Source organism: Ciconia boyciana, chromosome 2 (assembly GCF_034638445.1).
Source record: "Ciconia boyciana chromosome 2, ASM3463844v1, whole genome shotgun sequence".
NCBI classification, from domain to species: domain Eukaryota; kingdom Metazoa; phylum Chordata; class Aves; order Ciconiiformes; family Ciconiidae; genus Ciconia; species Ciconia boyciana.
In genome coordinates, this window is record NC_132935.1 from 113,730,554 (window position 1) to 113,755,244 (window position 24,691).

At 42.8% G+C, this 24,691-nt stretch overlaps 1 protein-coding gene across 1 annotated transcript in view; it reads left to right on the top strand.

Annotated features, from left to right (window-relative positions):
* Positions 1-21,159, top strand: part of ITPRID1 (ITPR interacting domain containing 1) — a 38,840-nt gene extending 17,681 nt beyond the window's left edge. The window contains exons 6-11 of the mRNA XM_072851605.1: positions 8,342-8,427; positions 8,803-10,311; positions 13,888-14,015; positions 14,870-14,981; positions 15,662-16,015; positions 21,022-21,159. Coding sequence (XP_072707706.1) covers positions 8,342-8,427; positions 8,803-10,311; positions 13,888-14,015; positions 14,870-14,981; positions 15,662-16,015; positions 21,022-21,159 — 2,327 coding nt within the window. The remainder of the gene's footprint in view (positions 1-8,341; positions 8,428-8,802; positions 10,312-13,887; positions 14,016-14,869; positions 14,982-15,661; positions 16,016-21,021) is intronic.
* Positions 21,160-24,691: the final 3,532 nt, after the last annotated feature.

The following is a 24,691-nucleotide window of genomic DNA, read 5'->3' on the forward strand; positions in this document are numbered from 1 at the left end:
GGACCAAATTGTCCTGGGGATATTCTTGAAAGGGGCAAAGGTGGAAACTTTGGATGGTGAACCTCTGTCACCAAAGCCCACAGATGTCAGTTCTGACCCTCTCTAGAGAGGCACAGGGTGGTTCACTAGTGCAGGAAATTACATCCTTTTCAGTGATGTACAAGGTAGAGAACATGCTTCTTCACTTGCCCATGTTAATCTCTGATTTGGGTAGGTAGGAGGGGAAACGAACATTCAAAAAAAGAAAAAAAATAAAATGGTTTCATTTTTCTTTAATGAGAAGCTTAACAGAATATTATCAGCTAATTCAGTTCTTCTCCAAAGCTTCCTTCTACACATGAGCTCAGGACAACCTGTAATGTGAAAGAGTGAAAGAGAGAGCCAGCCCACCCACCCACCCACCAGTCCCAGGCATTTCACAAAGGAGTGTATTTATACCTGCTGTTGCAGCACTGACTGTAGCGCGCAGCAGATGTACTGAAGCTAGTTTTAAATCAGTAAATATGTGCACCAGCTTTAAAGCACCGTAGCATCTAGTGCAGGTACCAGTGGCTGTCTAGCAACAGCATCGGGGAGCTGACAGTGCACCCTCTCTCCCACCCTGCTTTTCAGACAGGTTTTGCAACCTGGGCAGTGCTCCAGGCTGCTGTGCTCTGCCTGCTGGCTGTACTGTGCCACGAGCATGCTAGACATAACCATACTATACACTGAATCTTAAGCCAAAATCTTGGCTGGAACTTGGTGCAAAACTGCTTTTTTCCTCGGGTGTTTTGGAGGAGGACTGAAGCTGAATGCTCTGACGATAGATGTAGATTTACTACCTAGCTATTTCTGTCGTGCGCTGTGCCAGCACAGTTTGTGTCTTTAATGCTCCATGACCTGGTTCCCTCAAATGCTTATGGCTGATATCTGGAGAGCATCTAGGCCAATGTCCTCCCAGGGGTACGTGGGTACCCAGGGCGCTGCGGGGAGCCGGGCCCTGGGCGAGGAGTGGGAGGCTGCGCAGGAGGACGCGAAGCACGGTGTGTGCACTCCCAGTGCCCCTGGAGCTATGCACGTGTCTCCTGCTAACAATGACTGTGACAGCCAGACCCCCTAGATAACTGTGTAAAGAACTGCAAGGCTGAACGTGGAGCTGAAGCAAAATATCGGTAGCTGTCACATGACATACGTGCCTGCCACCTTTTGTCCCCCCTGGCCTTGTCTCACCTCCTCGCGGTGCAGCATAGGTGAACTCATGTCCTATGTGAGGTCGTTGCAGTCGTGGGGGCTGCAGGGCTTTCCCCCCTTGTTCACAGTGAGTCTGGTTTCACCCCCACAAAAAGAAAAGTATAGCTGAAGTCGTCCATAGGCCAGTGGTACCCAAAGTAATGGGAAGAAGAACATTGCAGACTGAGTGAGAGCTGGGGTAACTGGGTTTGGACAAGCCGAAGGAAATACCTTAGAGGAGCCAGGTTTTGTTCACCTTGTAAGCTCTTCTGAGCATAGACCATTCTGTTCCATTCATACAGCACCTACCAGCATGGTGGGGCACATTTAATAATAGGAATTGCTTTATGTAGAGGGGTTTTTTTTAATATTTTCACCCAGTCACACTGTGTCAGATGGTTGGCGTGAAATTCCCCTTCAATTTAGAGAGAGCAAGGGATAGACGAATTTCTTAGCTACACTTGTTTTGGAACAGGAGCTTTTGCTGCATCTGGTGCATTTTGGGGTGTATTAGTTGCTTTCAAGTAAATGACTATTCTAATAAGGTAGTTTATCTAATTTCTGCTAGAATGTCATTGAAAAATAAAATTTGCAGAAGGACATCAATAAAAACTCTAGTTTGTGCTGGCCTTTGGAAAAGCAATTTGTGGTTTATGTGCTGCTGCCATCTGGTGATTCTTCTCCTGAAATGCAGCACGAAACTGAGATGGAGCTGTACAGGAAGGGGTCAGTGCTGCAGCCCTGCTCCGGTGGCAAGCAGCTCTGGACTGGTCTCTCTTACGGGCAAGTTGTAGAACTGTGTATTGCGTTTGGCTAGAAAATAAATATAAACTAGATCTTTCTCACCTCAGTTTGCTTGTTCATCACCATTTCTGCAACGTGGAAAGTGAATCAGTATTATAGAAGTTGTGCAGGAATATTAAAAGAAAGACTAAGGGTAGACTTTTCCTTTGGGATTTCAGTGGCACTAAATGAAATGTTTATGTTCATAGTCAACAGTCAGTAACTGGTGCAGTTGTCTATGGGGGAGCTACTTCTTAGACTAAGGAAAGAGAGCACAGTATGCTGGGAATGAATCAGATTTTAAGGAACGTGACCATAGGATCGAGTTTTGCCACATACATGGGAACTGATATGAATAAAAATGTTTCTTTTCCTGAAATGCTGAAAGTTGTACAAAATAATGTCTTCTGGTGCACCAAGGTTGAGGGAGCTTCAGAAAGTCCACTGTTCTGGATAACATCACTAAAAAAAAGGGTTCTTTGTGGCTTATGCAGAACACGTATTTTCAGGGGAGTTTTATTAGCTCTTAATGGCCATATAGTAGAATGTGATACTTAAAATTGTTGGTGCCTATCCTCTCTGAGTAGCAGGAGAGGGGAGTAAGCTGCAGAAGTTCTCCTGTCACAGCACCAGACCATCGTAACTGTGCCATGCAGCTGATATATTCCTCTAATATATAGCCAGCTTGTCCTGCAACATCACTTTGTGCGATGCCATAGGCAGGGCAGTGCTGTTAAGGACAATATACGGATTTACCAATTTGCAGAGCAGGTAGTGTGAAATGGGAAGGATCCAGTAATTACTCAAAATTAACCTATTTCTATTTTGAAAGTACTGTTTGAAAATATATTTTTGAAAGTCCTTTTTGTCATGTAGGACAGAAATTGTTATTTTTTTGCCTTGGGTGTTGCAAGGTTTTGGAGAATCAGAGCCTTCACATCTTCCACACGCTGCTGCTAGAGCCGTAGTCTGAGGAGCTTTGGTGGACTGAGTGCTTTTGAGTATTTGATGCCTGTGTTTGAGAAGCAAAACACAAAACATCCAGAATGTAATAAAATATCTATTCAGTTCTGGCATTTCTGTGGACATGACATCACCTTCATTCACTCCATCTCTGACTGCATTTGACTACTGTTGAATTCAACTATTGTTGAATGGATGTGCTTCTTAAGGCCCAATCAGTGAGATATTTATCTGTCAATTTAACTCTGGGGGTGGGAATATTATGCATAGACTTAAGCCTGAACCTAGTTTCCCTGCTGAATTTAGCCTGAGTGTTTAAACTGTAGTGAAGTTAATGCCTTGAGAGTTTTGTGTGAGAGACTGCAAAATGCCTTTGCTTATACAGTGAAGGGGAAAAGTCTTATTCTAATTCCTTCAGGCTTCTTTTCTTTTACAAAATGTCTGACTAAATTTTGGCTTCTGTGTGTTATTTAGTCCTGTGTATGTAGCAGATAGTTTTAGAAATATTTATTCACATCAATGTCCAACAACATTTAAATAGCTACAAAAATACCTAAAATTTGAACAGGGTTGTTAGGTTGCAACTGGCCATTCTGCTTTTTCCTATGACAGGATGAGCAGTCCAGATTTTAATTTGTGAATTTAAAATTCAAATTTGCACAAATGTTCTTGCATTTGAAGTTTCTGTGCCTATGCTTCCCCACGTACTCAAATGATGTAGAAAAACAAATATTGAAATACATTCATCAATGTTAATGTGATTCAAAAGGCATGCAAAAACTGTGCTGTTATTTACAAGCAGTGCAGTAGCTCTCATGGCATCTTTTGCAGTTTGCAAGTATTCTCCAGGATGGAAACTAGAAAGAGGTTGCATTATTTGCAGCCAAGTCCACAGAAAACCAGCTGCGGTCTTCAGAGGAATGCAGAACTGTACTAACATTTATTTTTTTACTGATTAGGGAATTAATGATGAACCTAGGAGCCCAATAGTTTCAGAAAGTTCCTGCACTGACGGTTCCTGAAAATGGAAGCCACTGTATCTGCATGCAAATAAGGGGAGAGAAAAAGTCTCTTAATGAAATTGGATTGATCAAGTAAAGGCCTGGAAATCTGTGGGACCTTTGGGATTTAGAAGGCATGTACTTTCTTATATGATACAAAATGAAGCAGAAACCTGATTAGTAAGTTCCTCTAACCTATTTTTATTTAAAATTCAGGCAGAGCAGAAATGGGATGCAGGAGCTAAACTCTCCCAGTTCAATTAGCACAGAAAGGCGAAGAGCCAAGGTTTTCCTCGCCAAGGTCTTCAGGGGCGATTCTCAGGTTTCCTCTTTCCAGCATAGCCAGATGTATTCTCCTCACAGGGCCCAGAGTTGTAATTTTTAGTTCATAGTTGAATACTGGTCTGCGTCTCTACTTCTTCTCCAAACATACTTTATCTTTCCTTGGTGTGATGCTCTGCATGTATTTGCAGAATCTCTACAGGTTTGGGTGTCTCCACACACTAGGAGAACTGAGTAGAGCTGCATGAATAATGGATATTTTGGTTCAGTGGCTGAACCAAATGATCGGGGAAAAATGCAGTTTGGGTAGACTAGAAAGGAAAACATGTTTTGCTTAATGTTCAGGTGATTTAACCCATTTTTTTGCACCTTTCTTCTTCAAATTAAATAATGTGGTTTCTTTCAGAAAATAAAAAAAGCACATTTGAAAGAGAAAGGCAAGAGCATTTTTAAAATGTCAAAATAAACTATGTAAATTTTGGCCAACTTGTATCCCTCCTAAAGACAATCTTCCAGTTGCTAAAAAACTTCAGTTCATTTAAACATAGGGAATTGTTGCTGTGAAGAAGTGGTGTCCCTAAGGCAACCTTGGCCACTGCTGAAAGGACTTTAGATGCTAGCCCATTCTGAGACAAACCACCACCAGCATCCAGCCCGGACATTTTCAGAAACCTGGTAACTAGAGGAATTTGTCCTAGGAGACTTAGCAAAGATCTGCTTTGGACCCCTGCAAAGAGTCAATCTCCTAGTAGAAACTCAGGCTATGGGTATTCTTGCTGGGTATTAGAGCCACCAAGAAAAACTGTACCATTACCATTGACAAGCTATTAACATTACTGAAAATTTCACAAAGAGGCAAACTCTATTCCTTCTCAGGGCAGGATCAAGCATGGTCTAATTTGCAGTCTCACTTAATCCCTATTTGGGACACTAAGAGGAAATGAAGGGATAGATTGGCCCACTCCTCACCCAAGACACAGTTTCCCCGGTATGTAAATACTGCCTTCCATTATGCAAACATTACTTGGCTCTGGTATACAGACACCAAACCAAACTATATTTGCACAGATTGAAACTGAGCTGCCTCAAATTGAAAAGGCTACCATGTTTAATCTAGTTTCAGCACAGCCCCAGCCTGCAATGCGACCTGCCTTCCCAATGCAGCCCTGCTCTGTGTTTCTCCCAGGACCATGTTGTTCAGCTTGAAGTCCTTGTGGGAGCACTTTGACAATCTCTTCATAGCTTTTTTACCTCATATTGAATTGGAGGCCTATATTCATTTTTACTAAGTCTTTTTTTAAATTCAAACTTCTACTGAAATCGAGGGAATTTGGCTGGCTTTGAATAAAGCATTACAGAGTCAGAAAAACATCTCATCTTTTAAAAACTCCTTATCTTCACCTGCCTACCTTCGTCAGGGCCTGGCACACTGGGTAGGATCTTGCAAGTCAGTGTGGGATGTAATGATTAAATTAGGCGTCTGAATGTAGTTGGAAAAGAACTGCAGCTCAGACTCTCAGAAACATTGCTTTGTGCTAGCTGTATGGGGAATTTAAGCCTTTACTCTAGGGGTATTAGTTCATTACACATCTAATACGTTAGTAAGTGCAAATTAGATGCCTAACTCAGATGAAGGTCATTACTTGGTCTGAGGACAGGAAATCATGGTAACAAGCACAGGTGAAGTGTGCTTAACATGGTTCTCCTACTATACTTTTCTTCTGTTTTATAAGTTTCTATTTTGCTAACATAAGAATTGTAGAAACTGGATTTATGCTCAGAATGGTCGTTAGGTCCTATTGTATTACCATTGTAAATACATACACAGACAGCCTTTCAGAGTAGTTTGAGCCTTGATTTATGTACACACCTTGCATGTTTAATCAATGAGAGCCATGATAGCAGAGCACACATCACACCTCCTTTCAGGGCAAGTCCAGGGAGACACATAGAAGTCTTTCTGTAGCCTAACTGTAGTGATATTAACTTGGTTTGCAGACATTTCATCCAGTCTTTAATATCTCACCTTGTGCCTAAAGATCAGCCCAAAGTCCATTGTCATGTGTTTTGGGTAGTTACCCAGCTAGTGCATTAATATAAATGTGGGTGGGAAGGCCTGCGTGGTTGCAATACACAAACACACTTGACTGTTGTTGGAACAGATGCATTGCATTTATCGTAATAAATGGGTCAAACCTGGCTACAGCCACCTGGTTTTGACCAGGTCAGAAGATGAATTCTAACCGCACTTACTCTTCCATTAAAAGTTACAGGGTTTTTCCCTACACGTAATTTCTAGGAGCATGGCAGCTACTTTGGTACCCTGCATGTCTAATGAGAAAAACAGGCACCTTAAAACACTAGGTAAACAGATAATGTGGTCTTCTAACTCTGCAAACTTTAAAGCCTGAAGGTCAGTTTTTATGATTGTAGGATACAGTTGAGTATTTGAGACTCAAATAATTTGAGTCTCAAATTGGTTGGAACTACAGCAGCTGAAGCATTTCAGCTTTTCAAAATTTTTCCTAAGCCTTTCTTTCTTCATTTTTATGTATGGAAAACTACAGGCCAGACACACACTGGAAGCAACAGCTGGCAAAGATGCAAAGGGTAATTGAAACAGCTTTAAAAAAAGTTTAGAGAATCTGTAGAGCAGTCTCCCTGGGGGAGAAGCTGAACCATGATGTCGTTTGTGGGAAACTGCAAGGATGAGTTTTGAGACCACCCACAAAACAGGCAATTTTCAGCAACATCACTGCAGATTTTGTAATGTGTGAGATGGGAACCACATATTTCTCATCTGAAATAGGAAAGTGACTGACTGACTGACTGATGTGCTGCTGATGATACCAGGACTGACAATGCAAGTAATTAATTTGAAAACCATAAAATGATATCTGGTTTTGATTTTACAGTTGCTGCCTACAAATAGATTGTGTGATTTTCATTGTTTGATGCCCAAGATACATTCAATAAAGCCCATAGTCTGTTAATGTGTGAAAACATAATTTGTGGACTTTTTTTTTTTTTTGCATTTTCCAATTCACACAAATGAGAAATAATAACTCAGGTCTCAGAACTACTAGGTGAATTGTCATATTTTCATGGCTATAACCAGAAGATGAAAAGCCCTAGGATTCAGCAGTGGTTATGTATGCAAGGAACAAGAGAGGAAGTGTATCCAGAGTGTCTCAGTCTCCATTCCTTCCCTTCCCCAGCAGACTCCCTCAGCCTGCTCCCCCAACTCTACCTCTGTTTTTGTGCCAGCTATCTGAGAATGAGGGCATTATCTGAGAATGAAGGTTATCTGAAAGTGAAAGTTATCCAAGGGCTGAGAGGTATCCGGATGTATAGGATAATTGAGGGTTTACTTTCAAGCTTTTGTACTTTTAAAGAGGGTTGGCTTTTATTTATGATATCAGCTAGTTAATGATGTATATTTTATTTAATTGTAAAAGTTGGGGTAAGAATTGATTTAGCCAGATGATGAGGCTGCTAAATTAGAAACCTTCCCTGGAATAAATCTAGAATATCTTCCTCTTGCCTTTATGTCTTGCCATGCAACTCTACATCATCTCTGCCTGTTACTGTGATTTCCTGTCCTCAGACCAAAAAACAACAAAGATGATACACAGTGCCTCAAAGTAGAGACAAACTGGTCTAGGGAGAGGCTGGGGCAACTCCCTTTCCCTGCAGGAGTCACCTGGTTGAAGCCATCGAAACTGCATAGGTGTGAATGAGACTTGGTCTGAGCCAGTTCTAACAATCAAAAGTCAACATTTTTAGCAAAGGAAAACAAGTGGTTGGCTGCTTTATAGGTTATTTACATTGCGTATGTTGTGTGAATATATCAAAATCTGAAATCTGCAGTTGATGATTACACTGGTGAATAAGTCAACACTTAGTAACATCAGCAGTAGCTATCCTGAGCACATTTTGGTTTTTTTTTCTGGTTATAGCAATATTGCAGGTTTCTGGCCAGGATCAAGAATATTTCTAGAAATATACACTTAAAGTGCCCCTGCTTACCTCTCTGTTAATTTTGGCTGGTTACTACTTTCTGTCTTTCCTTCTAACTTTTCTTATCCTTTTGTTTTCCCCAGCAGAGGTGATGGTGACAAGAACAAGCAGCTGCCAGTCAGACAGCAGTGGGTTCATGGAGGAGCTGCCAGAACCTGTAGTTTTACAAGTAAGAAACAAGCAATAGTTGTCGGTAGGTCTATAAAAACTCTGTAACCCTAGCACAAGTAACATTAAAAAAGTCATGGAGTTGTGAAAGCTTCATGAAAACAAATTCATCCTCCTAGAAAACCTCAGAAGGTGAGAAGCTTTCTCAGAACTTTGTGCAACTCTTCTACCACACTAATGCAAGATTTGTGCAAGGTTACAGGCATTAGAGAAGAAATATTACAAGAATCTTTGATTCTTTGGTTCATTGGGTATTTAAAGATGTATTTAAAGATGTCCTGGGGGTGCCCAGGGCAAAACAGTGGTGGGCAAACCAGTGTGCTAGAACAAATGTAGTATTTGAATTCCTCTTTTTTTTTTTTTTTCCCCTCTTCAGAATCCATCTTTGTCAGGAAAGATTAATTTTATTTCTGATATCCACAATCAAGAAACAGCTCTGTCACATAGGACAATTTTTCCTATGTTAAATCAAGATTTTCAAAAAAAGCCAGATGATTGTGTTGCTAAGGTCTTCATCACAGCTTGTGAAAGCATTTTGACAGTACCTACATCAACAAAAGCATGCAGTGACCAGGGAGAAGAGACTCATCTGCTGCTGACTACAGAAAATGGCAAGTATCAGGCCTATAATGCTCAGCTGCAGACTTTTGTACAAGAAATGTTATGTGAAATGGACAAGAAAGAAGATAAAACTGGAAGAAAGCAACTGGAAAAAGAGGAGTGCATAAAAGAGCATAGTCCTTATTTTCAGGGTGATACTCAGGATGAAGGAGATTCTAGCTCCTCAAAATTTGATCATCATTTATATTTTAGTACAGAACACAAAAAGGTGAATGTAACCTTCATTGAATCGAGTGATATAAACCCTGCAGGCATCAGTGAGAGCAAAATCAGAGGTGAAGATGAAAGTGAGAGGTGCCTGACTGAAAAGGACATTGGAGTTCCATGTCATGAAAGTGCCTATCGAGGTTGTACAGGACATGTTAAAGGACCGTGGTGGGGAGTGGAAGTGGTCAGCAAAGATGGTACCCTGCTTTCAGTGAATGAGGTGACAAATGGGCAAAAGTTCTGCAAAATGGAGGGTGATTCAAAAAACACAAGATGCTTCCCCAAAAAGGGGCTTACAGAAACTCCACAGGAGGGCTCAGCAGCGCAAAGTGGGAGCAGTGCTGCTTCAAGATGTTCTCTGCAAGTATCTCAGAGGCATCCCTCCTGCCTAGCGGAAAGGCCTGGATTAAGTTCATCTGAAGGTCAAGAGACTGGTAGCATAGGGGAGATGTTAGGTGACAACAAATCAGAACAGGGAGACACTGTCCAAAATGGTGAAATGGCTTCTGCTCCTTTGAAATCTGTTACTGTTCAGATGCCTTCAGGGCTGGAGTTTACTTCAAAGGTGAAGTACACAGGGCAAAATGCTCCTGTCAGTGAGAGCCTTGCTAGGGAAGATCTCGTGGACTTCTCTGACACGTTAGTGCACCACTCTGAGAGTGGGCCTCTCATACGGTCAGTCCCAGGGACTTCAAAGGATGGTGTGAAGCAGACCACTGAAGCCCCCAGCCAAACTGACATCCACGCCAGGAAAGCCAGGTGGCCACCACTGCTCCATCCACCTCATAGCCACCTGACAAAGTCAGCCTCTCTTGACACTGTGCTTTGTGGCAAATACAGGTCACACTACTGGGGTGAAGCCTCTGGTGCTGGGGGTGCACAGGGCAGTTGCTGCTGTCACTGCTGCTGCTGCCATGGCTGCTGCCCGTGGACCTTCCCTGTGGGTGCCTCTCCTCATCGCCCTGTGGGCTGCTGCTCAAACCATGCCTCCACCGAGCTGCAGCTCTTGAAAACGCTGACGCTCCTACAGGACACTGCAATGCGTAATCTGGCTCCGGTGAGTAGGTTTCTTTGTATAGATGGACAGCTGACACGAGCTAAATGCACAAGCTGCCTTTTCCTTTTCTCTCCTGCCATGCTTGCTTCTTTAGTGAGACATATCTTGGGAATGTAACTGAGAAAATGGATGGGGAAAGAAGCATTCCCTTCTGGACAAAAATGGCAAACATATCTGTGTACCTTCAGTTTTGTTGGGCTGCTTCTTTTAGTAACTTATGTACATCAGTTCAGTCTTAAAATGGTTACTGTGAACTGAGTGATAAAGTTTACAGGTCAAATGAAGAGCTGAGAGAAGAGAATGAGTTTCAGTGAGTTCCTGTAAATCAGCTGAGTTACAGTAACTGAGTAACTTACTGGACTGCAGAAAATGGAAGGTTAAATGATTTAGTGTAATCCTCTTTAATGAGAACTCATTTAGGTTATATTACTTAGTGTTTTTTAAAGACTAACTGTGAACACCCGGATACATACCATAAGCCAAACTGCTCTAAATTGAAGTGAATTGTGACTTCTCAGATCCTCAAGCCATTTTACCATAATAGAATAAGAAGCTTGCATTAAATCTGAAGTCCCACTAAGATGAATATTTTTAACAAAAAAACACCAATACTAAAATGTCACCAGATTTTTATTTCTTTGTTCAGAATAGCTGAGAGTTCCCAAAAGTTGTGAAAGACTCAGGCTTTGTTGGGGAAGAAAGCAATGAAGGGAGTCAGGAGTGGCTTTTGCGTTCTGAGAAAAATGTGGAAGGAGCAGCATACCTCCTGCTGGTTTGCAGGTGTTTCCATTTTTCCTCTTCTCTTTGCTCTTCATAATGAAATGAAACTTGAACTGTTGTACAAATTGGGGAAGAAAATTATTAGGTAAAAGTTCCAGAAAGTGAAACTGGTGAGTTTTATGCTGCCACATCACTCAATATATAAAGCTGCAATGTCTTGTCTTTGAACAGCATATTGGAAAATACGCCTTTGTCAGCTAACTTGCTGTTGCCACAAGATGGCAGTGAATCAGTACCTTACGCTGGACTGGGAAGCCTTTTCTCGTTGATTGACTACTATTTTATCACTCTTCTAATAGGGGCTAATAGTGATTTGTCTTCCCCAGTCTGTGGACAGGGAATGTGGGAGGAACAGACTTTGCACCGTACTGTTATCCAAAATCTGTTCTTGGGGATATGGCTCCACGCTCAAGTCACTGTGCCATAAGCGAGTAAATTTACTAAATATTAGCTACTCTGCAGGGATTATAACTATGCCTACTTTGTACTTTGCATTAAAGGCAAGGTAGTTTCTACACCTTTTACTGAGAGAAGCACACTCAGGTTACGTCCCATTTACCTACGGCATGCATGGGGAATGCAACCACCACAGAGCAACTGTTAGACAGTAAATTTACCCTGTTTACATACACCTTACCTTAAACAAGGTCTTGCATGAAGGTAGTCCTGGAACAGTTAGTCCCCCCTCCATCCTTGCTGAGCCTGAACTCTGAATAAATCTATGTGAACTTGTGCTCTGTGATACGCTCAAAGAGTCAGTGCCAGGGGAGCTGCCCATACCTCATCTATAAGGGCTGACATGACTTTTTACCAAACCTACTGACACTGTGCCTCTTGTATCTTTTGCATGGTGCTTTCTAGATTTTTGTTAGCCTTGAGGAACGAACTAGAAATTTGTCTGTGGCCCATTGACTTTTTCCCTAGTGACCTGAATGACAGGAGCTCTGCAAGCTCATTTGGGCATGCTTTTTTGATGGCTAGAAGTCCTTGCTCTGCTCAGATTTGGCAGTGGGTAGAAGAAACCATGATTACTGTGTGGGCACTGCTCACTTGCATCCCACACACTCCCATCTAGGAACAAGAAAACTGTCTGAGGATCAAGATTAAAGTTTGGGGTGAGGGGCAAATGAGCAATCAGCCAACACTTAATCTGAAGGTGCTCATAACACATCTGACTGCCTCAGTGGGGTGCGATTGCTGCCCTGGCCCACAGCATTAAGAGCACCAGCTGAGCTCCACGTGGACACCTAGGAGAGCTCACCTCTGCTGCAGTCACAGCACTGTCCCTATCAAACCACTATTAGTCTCTAATTAGCCCTTTCTGGTGCAATTTCATGGCTGTTGGGGCTAGATTTTTTAATTTACTGCTATGGGATGGTTTCTCCCTGGGTCATGCACATCAGGAGTGTGCCTGACAAAGTAGTTGCATTGAAATGGAGATTGAGAAGGAGGTTTCTCAAATGCATGGGGAGCATCTTTTGCCCCCTAGCTGAGGCTGGTCACCCAGCAGGTAGGGCTTCCTCATGTTTCAGGCCTTGCTGGGACTGAGGGACACATTTAAGCACACAAACATGAAGACATCATCAAAGGACGTGATTGCAGGAATCCAAAGAGATCGGCCATTTCTATGCTTTGCAAACATGCCTCTTGTTCCCTGTCAGTTACAGTGGTCAGCAGTGGAGTGCAGGTTTCTACACTGTCTTGTCATGGCTTACAAGAGGCCAAAATCTGCCAAGATGGGAACATGCCAAACACTTTCTTGCACTTAGAGCAGTTTCAGTGTAAAAGGGGAGCATGTTTTCAGAAGGCAGATGGTATTGTCTCCAAAATAATTTGCATGACGCTGTCTGCATTACCGCCCTGAACAAGGTGTGAAAAGTCAAGGAAAAGTCTTTAATGTGGATAGAAACTTAGACATTTTGATGTCACTAGTGAGCCGCCATTGTATTTGTTCTGTGCTACAAAGTACTAACTCACAAATCTTCTTACAATTTTTGACGTACCATTCCTGCTCATTCATGTCCCCTGCCTTGAGACATTCCTGGTGTAGGTGGCTACATCAGGGTAGATGCAGATGATCAGTCATAGATACCTTCTCTCAGTGAAGAGTAATGTTCACAGTTACGGCATAGATCCTCTCACTTATTACAGATGTCTACTTTTGGATTAGAACATTTGCTCTGCAGTAATTGCATGTACATCTGTTGCAGTAAATGTCTGCATTTGGTTAGATAAATCCAATTCTAGGTTTCTAACTGGCAATAGATGAGAAATTATCAGTGTAACACTTAGCAGAAACGATCAGGAAAGACACTTTTTCTTCTCATAGTTCTTATATATCTTCCCTCTCTCCCTCTTTCTCCTTTTCAAAACAGTTTCTAACTTCCAGTGGACAGTAATTTAACCTATCATTAACCCATAGCAACTCATCCTGCTCAAATATAATGTCTGACAACAGTGCAATAACATCAGAATTTGGCACATTGTGTCAGATCTTTGATCAAAGTCCTTTTCCTCTTCAATGACAAAAATGAAATTCTCACCGGCTTGAGTAGTGCCAGCACTTAGTCCTACATGCTTTAGGAGAAAAGGTGGTGACTGGGATGCGAGTGATGGACCCAGAGCAAACTCACTTGAACTGCCATCTGGAGTTTCACAGCAGCTGCTCACAGAGTCCCTGTTGTGTGGGTAAGAGGAGGACCCATGCTGTTCAGGCTTTCAGCTTCAAACGCACTTCACGTGGAAGTACTCAAAGGAAAGTAGTAAAGTGGGGTGTCTTCTTGCTTTTCTGCGTAGCGTACCCTCCATGAAATAGAAGCGATGAAGAGCTCCTGCCAGCACTTCCAGGAGAAGCTGGATGAGATTGAACAGCACCTGACTGAACAGCAGGTGCTGTTTTCCAGCACAATGCCAGGTGAAGGAAGGTAATGGCAGCCCAACACACATATCTAAATCTAAAGCTAGCATCAACAACAGCCCATGGGCATGTGCAACCTGTCTGGTCACTTGTGTTACCACAGCACTTCTGGTCAGCACTTCTGCAGCTTGTCGTCATCCCGCAAGTGGAGGAGAAATGTATTGTGATGTGATTTTTGCTCAGAGGAAAGTCCAGCTTCTCTCCACACTGTTCAAGGCTCTTAAACACGAGCGTTTTGAAGGGGAAGATTGCTCCATAGACACAGGCTAGATTTTTAGTGTGCAACTACTGTATTTTAATAGTAATAGGAACACAGGAACAGATCTCAGTCAGCTGGAGCTCAGTGTCCCAGGTCAATGGTGTTCAGGGAAGGAGGTGGGAGCAATCTCTGGCAAATCAGTCCCTTTAGGCCATGTACTTAGCGCTCATGATCAATGGGGTGATGATACAGGAAAAATTGAACTAGCTTTTCGTGGACCCACCCCAAGTTCACAGGGCTTACCGAGAAGCCTCAGGTTCACAAAAAGTTACTAGGGACTTCCAGCCTTGAGCTGCCTGAAAGTAAGGCATTTATGCAGCTGCCTGAAAGTAAGGCTTTGTGCTGGCAATAAATCAGAAGTGATAAACCTGCCCAGACTCAAGCTGGCTCTGCAACTACAACGTGTTTAATCTTGCAACTGGGATAATCAAAGAAATGAGAGTCAAGCGGACAAGGGCTGTTACTTATTATTTTGTAAGGTATCCTGTGATCATGGGTAAAAACAAGACAGCAACAGAGGGAGATACAGGCATTATGCTGATGCTGAGGAAGAGGAAGGTCTCACTGCTCACTCAAGTGTGCTTTCACTGCTGTCCCTACAGGGAGGAAGGCAGACACCTGCAACTCTTACGGCGAGCCGTTCGTCAAGAGGTTGCAGAGCTGGAATTTCGGCTGAATGATCAAGCTTGCCAGGTCAGGGAGGGGATCCTTATGGTATGTTGCACAAGCCACTGCTCTGGGTCGTGTGGGGAGAGTTTAAGCCTGTCCTGCTATTCAAAGTGTTAATTCTGAGGTACATCTGAATAAACCTTTCAGTGCCAAGAATAGGATTTCCAATAACAGACTTAGAGTTTACATCTTTGACTCTCTCTCTCTTTGACTATGCTGCTTGAGCTCAATCGCCCAGGAAAAGTGCTGATACTTACAGAAGTGACTGTACTCTCCTCTGCTCTATAAAGGTCCCATGATTTCCAGAATAAAGTGATAGGCAGCCTACAGAATTACTGATAAATGGTTACTGGTCTGGTTCTTTTCTGGAATAGCTCTCCATTTGATAAGGAAAGGTAAAGAAAACATGATCAGGGGATCGGTTACTTGTCCTTGATTCCTCTCTGACAAACTTGGGTTAGAGGATCAAGACTGCAATGGTCACATATTGAAGTCCATTTGGAGATTTTTTGCATTAGGCAATTAGATCTATCTGTCAGAATAAAATGCCCTTTAGGCCTTTCTCCTCCTTTTTATGGCAACTTTTCCTTTGCCAGATATTGCATGTCTTCTTCAGACCAAGCAGAAGAAGTAGGCATGCTTCATATACTCTTGTGTATCCTGCTTGATTCCTTTTATTATATTTTTATTACTGCAATATGCTTTTCCTTCTATTTTCTCTGCAGCAGCTGGACCAATTACTAGTAGAACAATCCCATCTGTTTTCTGAGCTCGGACTCTCTGATTGGAAGGGAGAAAGAAAAGCCCAGAATAAACAAGCATTTCCAGATGCTGCTGACACCGCGCATCCTCAAAGTGGGTGCTCAGAAATGGTGCTCCAAAGAGCTCCTAGCAAAAACACCACAGCAACAGGCTCACTCTCTGCCCTGCAGTCGGGGGCACCTCCAACACAATTTCCTACCAGGACAGCAACTGAGACGAATTCAGCCGAGTCTGACCAACAGGAGCTCTCCACCAGTAAAAAGGAAATAAAAGGACCTCCCCAAGCAAAAATGGACTTTAAGGCATTTTTACACAATGTAAGGAGATGTTTCGGTCTCATTCTCAAGGCTTTAAGTGGAAGGGATCGCTGACCTGCAATGCGGTTTTACTATTCTGTGTCTCATTGGCGCAGCCTAGGTCAGGACCCTTTCCCACTAAGCCATGCTTTCATGTGAAGGGATGGAGCCGTGTTTCAGGGCACTTTCAGTCTGCATAGGCAACACAGGTAGAACTGGGACTGGACCCGCCTTGATATTTCTCAGTAAGCTGTGGCAATGATCTAGATGCTCCAGAGAGAAGAACATATAAATACATGAAAGGTATTTGCCTGGCTTGCTTGAACTTTGAATGCAACTGCTTGACTAATTAGTATATTAAACCCTCTCCCACCATGTGAAATTAGTAGTTTATGGCTTCAATTTGCAGAGACAACTATCCAGTTTTACAAGGGCAGTCAAGGCAGTGAACTGCAAGGTTTGTTGTTTTTCTGAAGAAATTAAAAGTCAGCGTTTCTTACTGATCTCACAATGTAACCATAAAAAATTGTTTGCCTGCCTGAGTACAAAATATGCCTAGAAAATCTCTTAGATAGCTGCCTTATCATTTAATGGTCTCTTCCACCTAAGCATATGTCCCAATTTTTAAAGGATTGACATTCTCTTAAATGAACAATTAGGGTTAAATTCTGCATAAACTTCATGTAAACACCATCGGAGGGAATGCTCTTTATTGTAGTCTTATACCACTTTCTTGATTTATGTTGACATTATCAAGCACAATCAGATTCTTTAGCGCACAATTCAAAGAATGAGAACCATAGGCAGTGAGGAACAAGGAATTGAAGTATTTGAGATCATGTTTTGTCATCTTTTGTACCCGTTTCCTTTTAAGACTAGTCTTGGTCATTCTCATACAAAGAAAATAACACTTTTTTCCCTTTTTTTCCAGTTGAAGAAATCTTTCCAAAATTCTTTAGGTAATGATTCAGCAGAAGGAAAAGACTGACGGAGGACAGACTGATGGATTTTGGTTTTAATAATTGCAGCCTTTTTCCTGAAACGCATGGTATATCAACAGAAACAAATGAACACAGCATTGCATTATAGAAGGTTCTGATCACAGCAGTTTCATTTGCAATGCGATGACCGGCCAGAAAAGCAGGCATTTTTAAAGGATGTTTCAAAGAGAGGCACTATGTATTTTGTTATTCTGTGATTGCAAAACTTACTACGCTCCTATTGGCAACCACATGGGACAGGGCTGTTCTTTGCAAAGTCATTTGAAAGGAAGAGGAGTGGGCTTATTTTTGAGAAGAAACTGAAGAACTTGCAGACAGCCCAGGAGATACCACTAGAAGGTATTCTCCTTATACCCAGTTATTTTAACACAGTCCTTCAACCAACCAATATTAATCCTCAAGCCCAAACTACCTTGTATAGTCCTAGCCACTTTCTAGATTTTAACTTGCTACTAACTTGCCTCTGACTAATTTTATGAGGCTTGTATCTACTGTCAATATCAAACCAGAAGTTTACTGACAGTGTATAAAATGTTAAATACCGGCTCTGTTAAACTATTACTGTGGATAGCCTCCTGGCTGTCCTCTTCCTTTTATATTTTCTTCACATAAATCCAATTAAAAACAAAACTATATTAGAAACACAAGATTTTCTACATTATAAACCTTGAATCAGAATCCTGGTTCAGTTTTCTGGGGAGTGCACAGAGCCTGGATTCATGCAGAAAAAGCCATGAGAAAAGACCCCTCGGCTTTGGATCACAGCAAAGAAATTCAACTGGTTCATTTTCAAAGCAGTGCAGTTTGTACTACTGCTTTCAATTTAGCACTTCCCAGACTATGAGATGTCCTACTGGCTTGTTTGTTTAATGCTCCAGAGGAAATTTAGGTGTCATTTAGGCTTTGGTGTTGCAAATCACAGCTCTGCGAAGGTGCAAATAGAAGTAGCATTTGCACATGTTTAAGGAGAAAATGGAGTCAAACATGCTGAGCAGCCTCAAGGCTCCCTGCACCTCCACGTTTCCACAGATGTTCAGGGTAATAAAATGGTTGGAGGAGAGAAGTACATAACATAGGAACTGACAAGATCCTCCACAGTTTGCTGGGCCATTAATTTTACTGGTTGAAATTTGCCCCTTTCTTGAGACCCCGCATGGGATTTGTACACCAATTCCACACTATCAAGTGTTTAAGAGTTTATACGTCAAGATTTGTGATTGTTACAGTATCTTCAGGCAGCATGCAAACAGGACTAAAGCATCCTTCACCTAAGTTTTGGTGGAACAAGCAATAAATTTGGCTTAGTATTTTCTCTCTCCACTGGCTTAGGAACTGCACTTGCAGATGTTGTACCTCAGTGTGTGGAGGAAGGCAAATAAAGAGCATGGTGAAGGATGTACAATGATGCCAGTGCTGAAGGTCTCCTGAAAGAGAGGATGGCTAAGAAGGTTCTTTACCTCAGCTGCACCAGGGCTGTGATTCCTCCCATGAAGCAAGATGTTTTTTGCAAGTGTCACTGCAGCATGATGCATAAAAGCTCTGTAGGTCTGTGATGCTGCAACCACTGTCTGCCTGTCTTATGTCCATGTCTACAGAAGATGGTATTGGCAGGTGGCAGCTCTTCTTGATTAGAAAGATCGTGCGGGACGTCTGGCACTATTTGATTTCTACCATTTGTATTCTCAACCAGGACTGAATCTGACTACTACTAACAAAACTTTCCTGTTTGAATAGTCTCTAGATGATTGGTATGTGCAATCCCATTCCTCATTTCAGTTTAATTATAGAATAATCTCGTGCAAGCTATGGACAAGCTAGTGTTCCCCCACTTAGGCACCCACAAATACTGTTACCTTGAACTTGTTTGCCTTTATAGCTAGGTAACCTTTCAAGCCCTTGATGTTGTTCTAATAGTTAAGCTGTAACCTTGTAGCAATAAAATACATACCAAACAATGGGAAAAGGAAAAATCTTCTGACTTATCCTAGAGCACGAGTGGTATTTCACTTCATAATTCTTCCAAGCATGTTACAAGGATGGCTGGACTAAGCCTCATAATGCTGCTGTTGAAGATGGGAGAGAAAAAATGCAGTAATTTTGTGCTCAGGAAAGTCCAGGGGTAGCATGGTGAGCACGGGAGCCAGCTGTGCACCCACTTAACCTCACAGTGTTACCAACCTTTTAAACTCTATCATTTATTTCCCTTTAGGGCAGTCATAAGCAAATATGGTGAGAAACTTAATGATAACTCCAGAGAATTAATGAAATAATAACATATCTGATTGAGTATCATAATTGCTCTAGCTAGCTAGAACCATACAAATTAGCTTGCAGGCTCACAAGGCAGTGGGTCATATCTTGGCAGGGGGAGAGGGTTACATTGCTTGTGAAAAGCATTAGCCCTAAGCGGTTTGCAAGTTTGAAATCTGAAGAAAACTGACCCTGTGACACTGCAGGACTTCTGACCAAAAAAAAAAAAAAGGAAAAGGAAAAAAAAGGAAAAAGAGTAGGTGGAGAAACTGAAGTATTTGAGCTAAAGAAGCTAAAGACGGTTTCCCTCCATATTCCACCTCTCCAAAACTGAAACAGGTAGAACCATTGGCTCTGTTTCACAGGACTGTTGAGGCCCCACAAAGGTCCATGCAATATAGCTCAGACCTGCTATGGAAAAGGGTAAGATGCACAGGGTGCAAGTATGTTACAGCAGTGGTTCTTCTCCCTGCTCTCCAGTGCTCTTTTGGCATCTCTTGCCTGCAGAAACCTAAAACCGCCACCTGAAATCCTTGTAACTCCCTGTTAAAGGCTCAGCACTTCCTTTGCCCCGGTCACAATTTCTGGAGTACAAGGGCAACATGCAGCCTCACCAACACAGGAGGGAGGAAAGGAGGGGGGCAGCAGGGGAAGTCAATTTAAAAATGGTTCCCTAACAAAGATAGAAAATTAAAAAAATGAAGACTGCTTTTGCCCACCCTAGTTCAGTAGCAATTTGTGTCACTTGGATTTTACTTCTTTTGTCATTGTCTTCTGCCTTCATTGGTTTTCCCTGATGCCCCATAAATCTTTAAACCCTGAAGCTAAAAGAGACTGCATTGTGCACCAGCTTGAATATTGATTTTGCTAGAGAGTATAAAATCTAGAGAGATAATAAGGAAATCCATCTAAGGTACCCTGCCAAGGGCTCCCATTAGTTGCTTTACCAGACATCAATTCAATAAACCCTCGAGAGCAGCACATGAATAAACATCAGAGCCTCTCTGGCATGTTAATGCATCAGTTGCCTAATTGTCAATGCTGCCAACAGACTCCAAGAAAAGTACTATCTTGGGAGTTCAGCCCCTTCCAACTTCAAGTCCAAAGAAGATTTGACACTGGCTTAGAAGGCAGGGCTCAGGAGAGGGGGCATGACAGCCAAATAACATGGGCACGGCTGCTTTAATCGTGGTGCTGACCTCCTGCTGTATGCACAGCCCAGCCCTACGCAATCTGGGTGTGCTGCCTCCGTATTGCACCCCAGCACGTGGTGATGAGGTGCCCTAGGTCAGGCCCAGGGCTTTCCCTGTGCAGGACTGGAATTTGTGTTTGAAAAAAAAAATAAAAGAGAGTCTCAAATCTTGGCCTCAAGCAATAGGAATAAACTGTCCCTGAGCTGCTAGCTATGAACGACTTTTCCTCTAGGGCTACCAGCGAGCCCGGGTGGCAAGAACCCGCCATCTTATTCCAGGCTCTACCATGTGTTTTCCCTGTGACCAGGGCCTTTTTCTTTACCCCGTGGGGACCCTTATTCCTGGCACAGCTTCTTTCCATCTTATCTAATGAGGTTTTAAATTCCTCGCAGAGATGTTATTCTCTCCTAATGTGTTCATACGGTGCCTGGCACAATAGGGGCCTAATATCAGTTGGGACCTCTACTTGCTGCTGCGATAATAATTTTATGAGCAGCCTTTCATTAAGATCCATTGCTACTTAAGAAACAGCTGCAGTGTCACTTTATAAGGCTGTTGACTGTTTTAACTCCCTCTGCTCCAGAAACAAGGTTTTGATCTTCCCTGTAGAAATGGATATGGGCGAAAGAGGCTGAAGCATGAACAAAAAGGCAATTTTGCTATCAAATGGGAAAATTCAGAATCAGAACATCTGAGACTTCCAGGAATTAAAGGAATATGAAACAACATTGTTCTCACCTCACCTCGCTGGAGAGGTGCATTTGAATCCATCCATCTTCATTTCATTCTTTTCCATTGTCTTTCAATGGGCGCATCACTCACTCAATTAGCACAGATCACAGCTAGTAGAGGGACACAGGTGTGTCCCACTGAGGCTATTCAGCCTTAATATGGGAAACATTTATTACCATGACAAATAATGCAGAACACAGGCAGCCTTTTCCTGATTTCCACCCCCCCTCCCCATTACAATACAAAAGAAGCCTGTTAGGACATTGGAGCTTATAGTTAATGGTAGTCACAGAAGTAGTGAGGAGGTAAGAAGCAGGAGATCCCAAAAGTCAGGAGCTAAGAAGATTTTTTCCCCACCTGTTATCCTAAGGGAATGTGAGGGCTCCCTGGGGCCTCACCTGAAGATGTGGACACATGTATCCCTTGCATGTCGCTGGCAAGCTCTGGCCCTGTCACCTGCAAAAGGCTTCTGCAAATACACAGACAGGTAAAATATTCCTGCTCTTCTGTGCTCTCTGCTTAGCCAGCTGCCTCCAGGAATGGCTGTAGTAAGTCTTTATTAGAGGGACTTCAGGTAAAGCAAGCATTTGCCAAGGCTGGTAGGCTGCCAGGGGTCCCAAAAAGGAGCAGGATGAAGGTCCTGGGTGGTGAAGAAAACTGTGATGCTCACCTTGGCAGTCCTATACTCCATCCCATTTCAATTTCGCTGTATGAATTTTTGGGAAATAGCTTTAGGTCAGCTCCCAGCCTGTGAAGATACAGTAAGATACCCCTTTCACAACAAGCAGAGCTTCCTTTACAACAGACAATTCAAGCCAAGCTATTGTAGACCTACTGGGAAACAAGGTGTGTGGGGGGAGAAAAGTCTGTAGTTAAGTATTATCTTGCCGGTGAATTACCTTTTTAAATGTTGCGTGGACTTTCCAGAGGTTTTTCTAAGCTACTGACAGAGAGAGAAATTATGGGGAGTAGGAAATAGTTATAGTCACTTAGGGGGAAAAAAAGAAAAACCTAATTACTTGAAAATTAGGGTCTATCGTATCAGTGACACTTCTGTCATGTCCTGCGTAAGGGTTCCACTGCCCTTAATTTTTGATCTACAAGGAATAGCAATAATGAGAAAATGTTACTCTTGTTACATCAGGAGAGCTGTTCCAGATCTAGAGTTGCTCTAATCAGAGCAGAGCATGTTGGAAGCAGGGTAGCCTGGACTCCTCACATCCTTGTCCCATTTAACAAATAGAGAAGTGGAAGCAAGGGCACCCAAGTCATCCCAAACCAGGCCAGGCAAATGTGAGAGGCGCCTCTCTCAGGCTTGGGTTACCTGCTGAGCTAACCCATGGAGGAGTGAGAGTGTGTGTGTGTGGCCGCGGGTGCAAGGGGAGCTGGAGTGAGATGTCCAGGGAAATCTGGAGCAGCTGGTGCCAAAGAAATCTCATTCTGGGAGCTGATGCAATAGCCTTGTGGTGTCAGGAGGCTGTATCCAGCTGTTGCCTAGCAAGCCCATTCTCAGAGACGGGCACCGGGAAGCAATTGCTGCCAAAGCATGCAGCAGCTGGGCTGACTACCACCCAAGCAGGAGGTGAACAAAGGGGATTGTGAGCAGCATGGGGGAAACGTAGCTGTTGATGGGACAGGGGAATCTGAAAACAAGGGGTAGACATAGAGAGAAATGGAGAAAGAGCAACAGTTGAGCAGGTATAATGAAAATGAGAGGCCTGAAACTAGACAAAGGAGGGATGAAGCAGAAGTTCATCTATGTGTAGATTCTTCTGTTTAAAGGTAGCCTAATGGTATTAGTCCAATACATAGAGTTCCTTCAATGAAATAAGTAAGCTGACAGGCCTCACTCAGAAACCTGGGGAAATAACTTCGCTTGTTGCTCTTCCCAAGGACACTTATGAGTGCTTCAGGATTACAGACTAGCAAAGAGGTTAAGGACCATGGTCAGATTAAGACAAAGCACAGAAGAACAGTCAGTTTAAGGCTATCCAAGTCCTCGGTATAGTACCCAGTGGTTAAGAACATAAGAAATGGGCTACAGGGTCAGACCACCTCCGACAGAACTATATCTTTGACAGAGAAACTAGGAAATGTTTTTCAGGGAGACTCTAACCACTTTTTTGCAGGCTGCTCTCCTCATATGTCCCCAGTAGCCACAACAGTTGGATAAGGGACATTAGAGTGTATGTTTCTGCCTGTCCCCTTTAGCATCTGTTAATGTTACAGAATCACAGGAAGACAGGTTGAGAAGGACCTCTTGAGATCATCTAATCCAACATCCCACTCAAAGAGGGACTAGCCTGCTGCCTTCTCCATTAGCATGTCTAATCCTTCTTGTACCCTCCTACCATGAGCTCCCACTACTTCCTGTGGAAACAAAGTCCAGAAATTTGCTACTTGCTATGTGAACTCTTTTGTTTTATCAGTTTTAAACTGATCTCCTACTTTTGATGAATGGCCTTTAGCTCTAGAACTGCAGGATTTGGCACAAAAGTGGTCTGCATTCACCTTCTCCACCACTTTCCTGATTCTATAACCCTGAGGAGCCTAGTACCTCCAAACCAAAGAGTCCCAGCCCCTTTAGTCTTTTCTCTCTGAGCAGTTCCTCCATTCCCTTAATCTTTTCCACCCAGATCTAGCTGGATGCCAGCAAAAGTTGTCTGGATTTTCAATGTTGTACATTTCTTTCTGAAGTTGTTAGAAATGCCAGGGAATCTTCTCCTCCAGTCCAATTTACAAAGTCAGCTTTATTATAGCTACTGATTTCTGCTGCCGTTCTCCAATCTCACTGGAAAGAGCTGAGTCTGAAGCTGTTGCCCTCTTCTATCAGAAATGTCCTAGAAGAGAGCCAAGAGTCCTTATGAATTTTGAGCAGAATCATCATAGCCCACAAACAAATGCTCTGCCTCAAGCTCTTTTCTCTCTTCTGAGCCTTTTCTCAAAGTTCAGCCCTTGCCAAATCCAAGTCTTTACTCAATTATAAATATTCCTCTCTCATCACTGGAAGTGTTATGGGAAACGTAGTCTCTTCTCCTTATCAAAGTAAAAAAAATAAATACATGGAAGAAGGAGAAGACGTAGCATTGACAAAAGATATGGGACTAGGATGAAGACAGGAGGAAGAGAGAAGCACAGTGAGAAAGAGAGGGGACTGAGGAGAAAAGCAGAAAGAGGAACAGAGTCAAACATATGGGTGGCTGCAAACAGGAAAAGCGGGAAGCCTGGGTCCCTGTGCTTGTGTGCCAGAATGGTTATCACAAAAGCGTATTCTGTCTTTCCTGGGAATCCACAAGGAAGTCAGGGAAGGTCACAGATGCTGCTTGTCCACCTGATGCAGCTCCTGGACTGTAAGCACCTATCCATGCTGAAGAAAAGCCAGGGATAGACATCAGCAAAGCATCTGGTCAGAATGAGTTTGCAGATCCTGGCTAGGACTGGCAGATGGATAAATGATTCTCCCCATGTGCTGTATGACTGTGCAGACACTTTTCTGTTACTGTTTTCCTCCTTAGTTTATA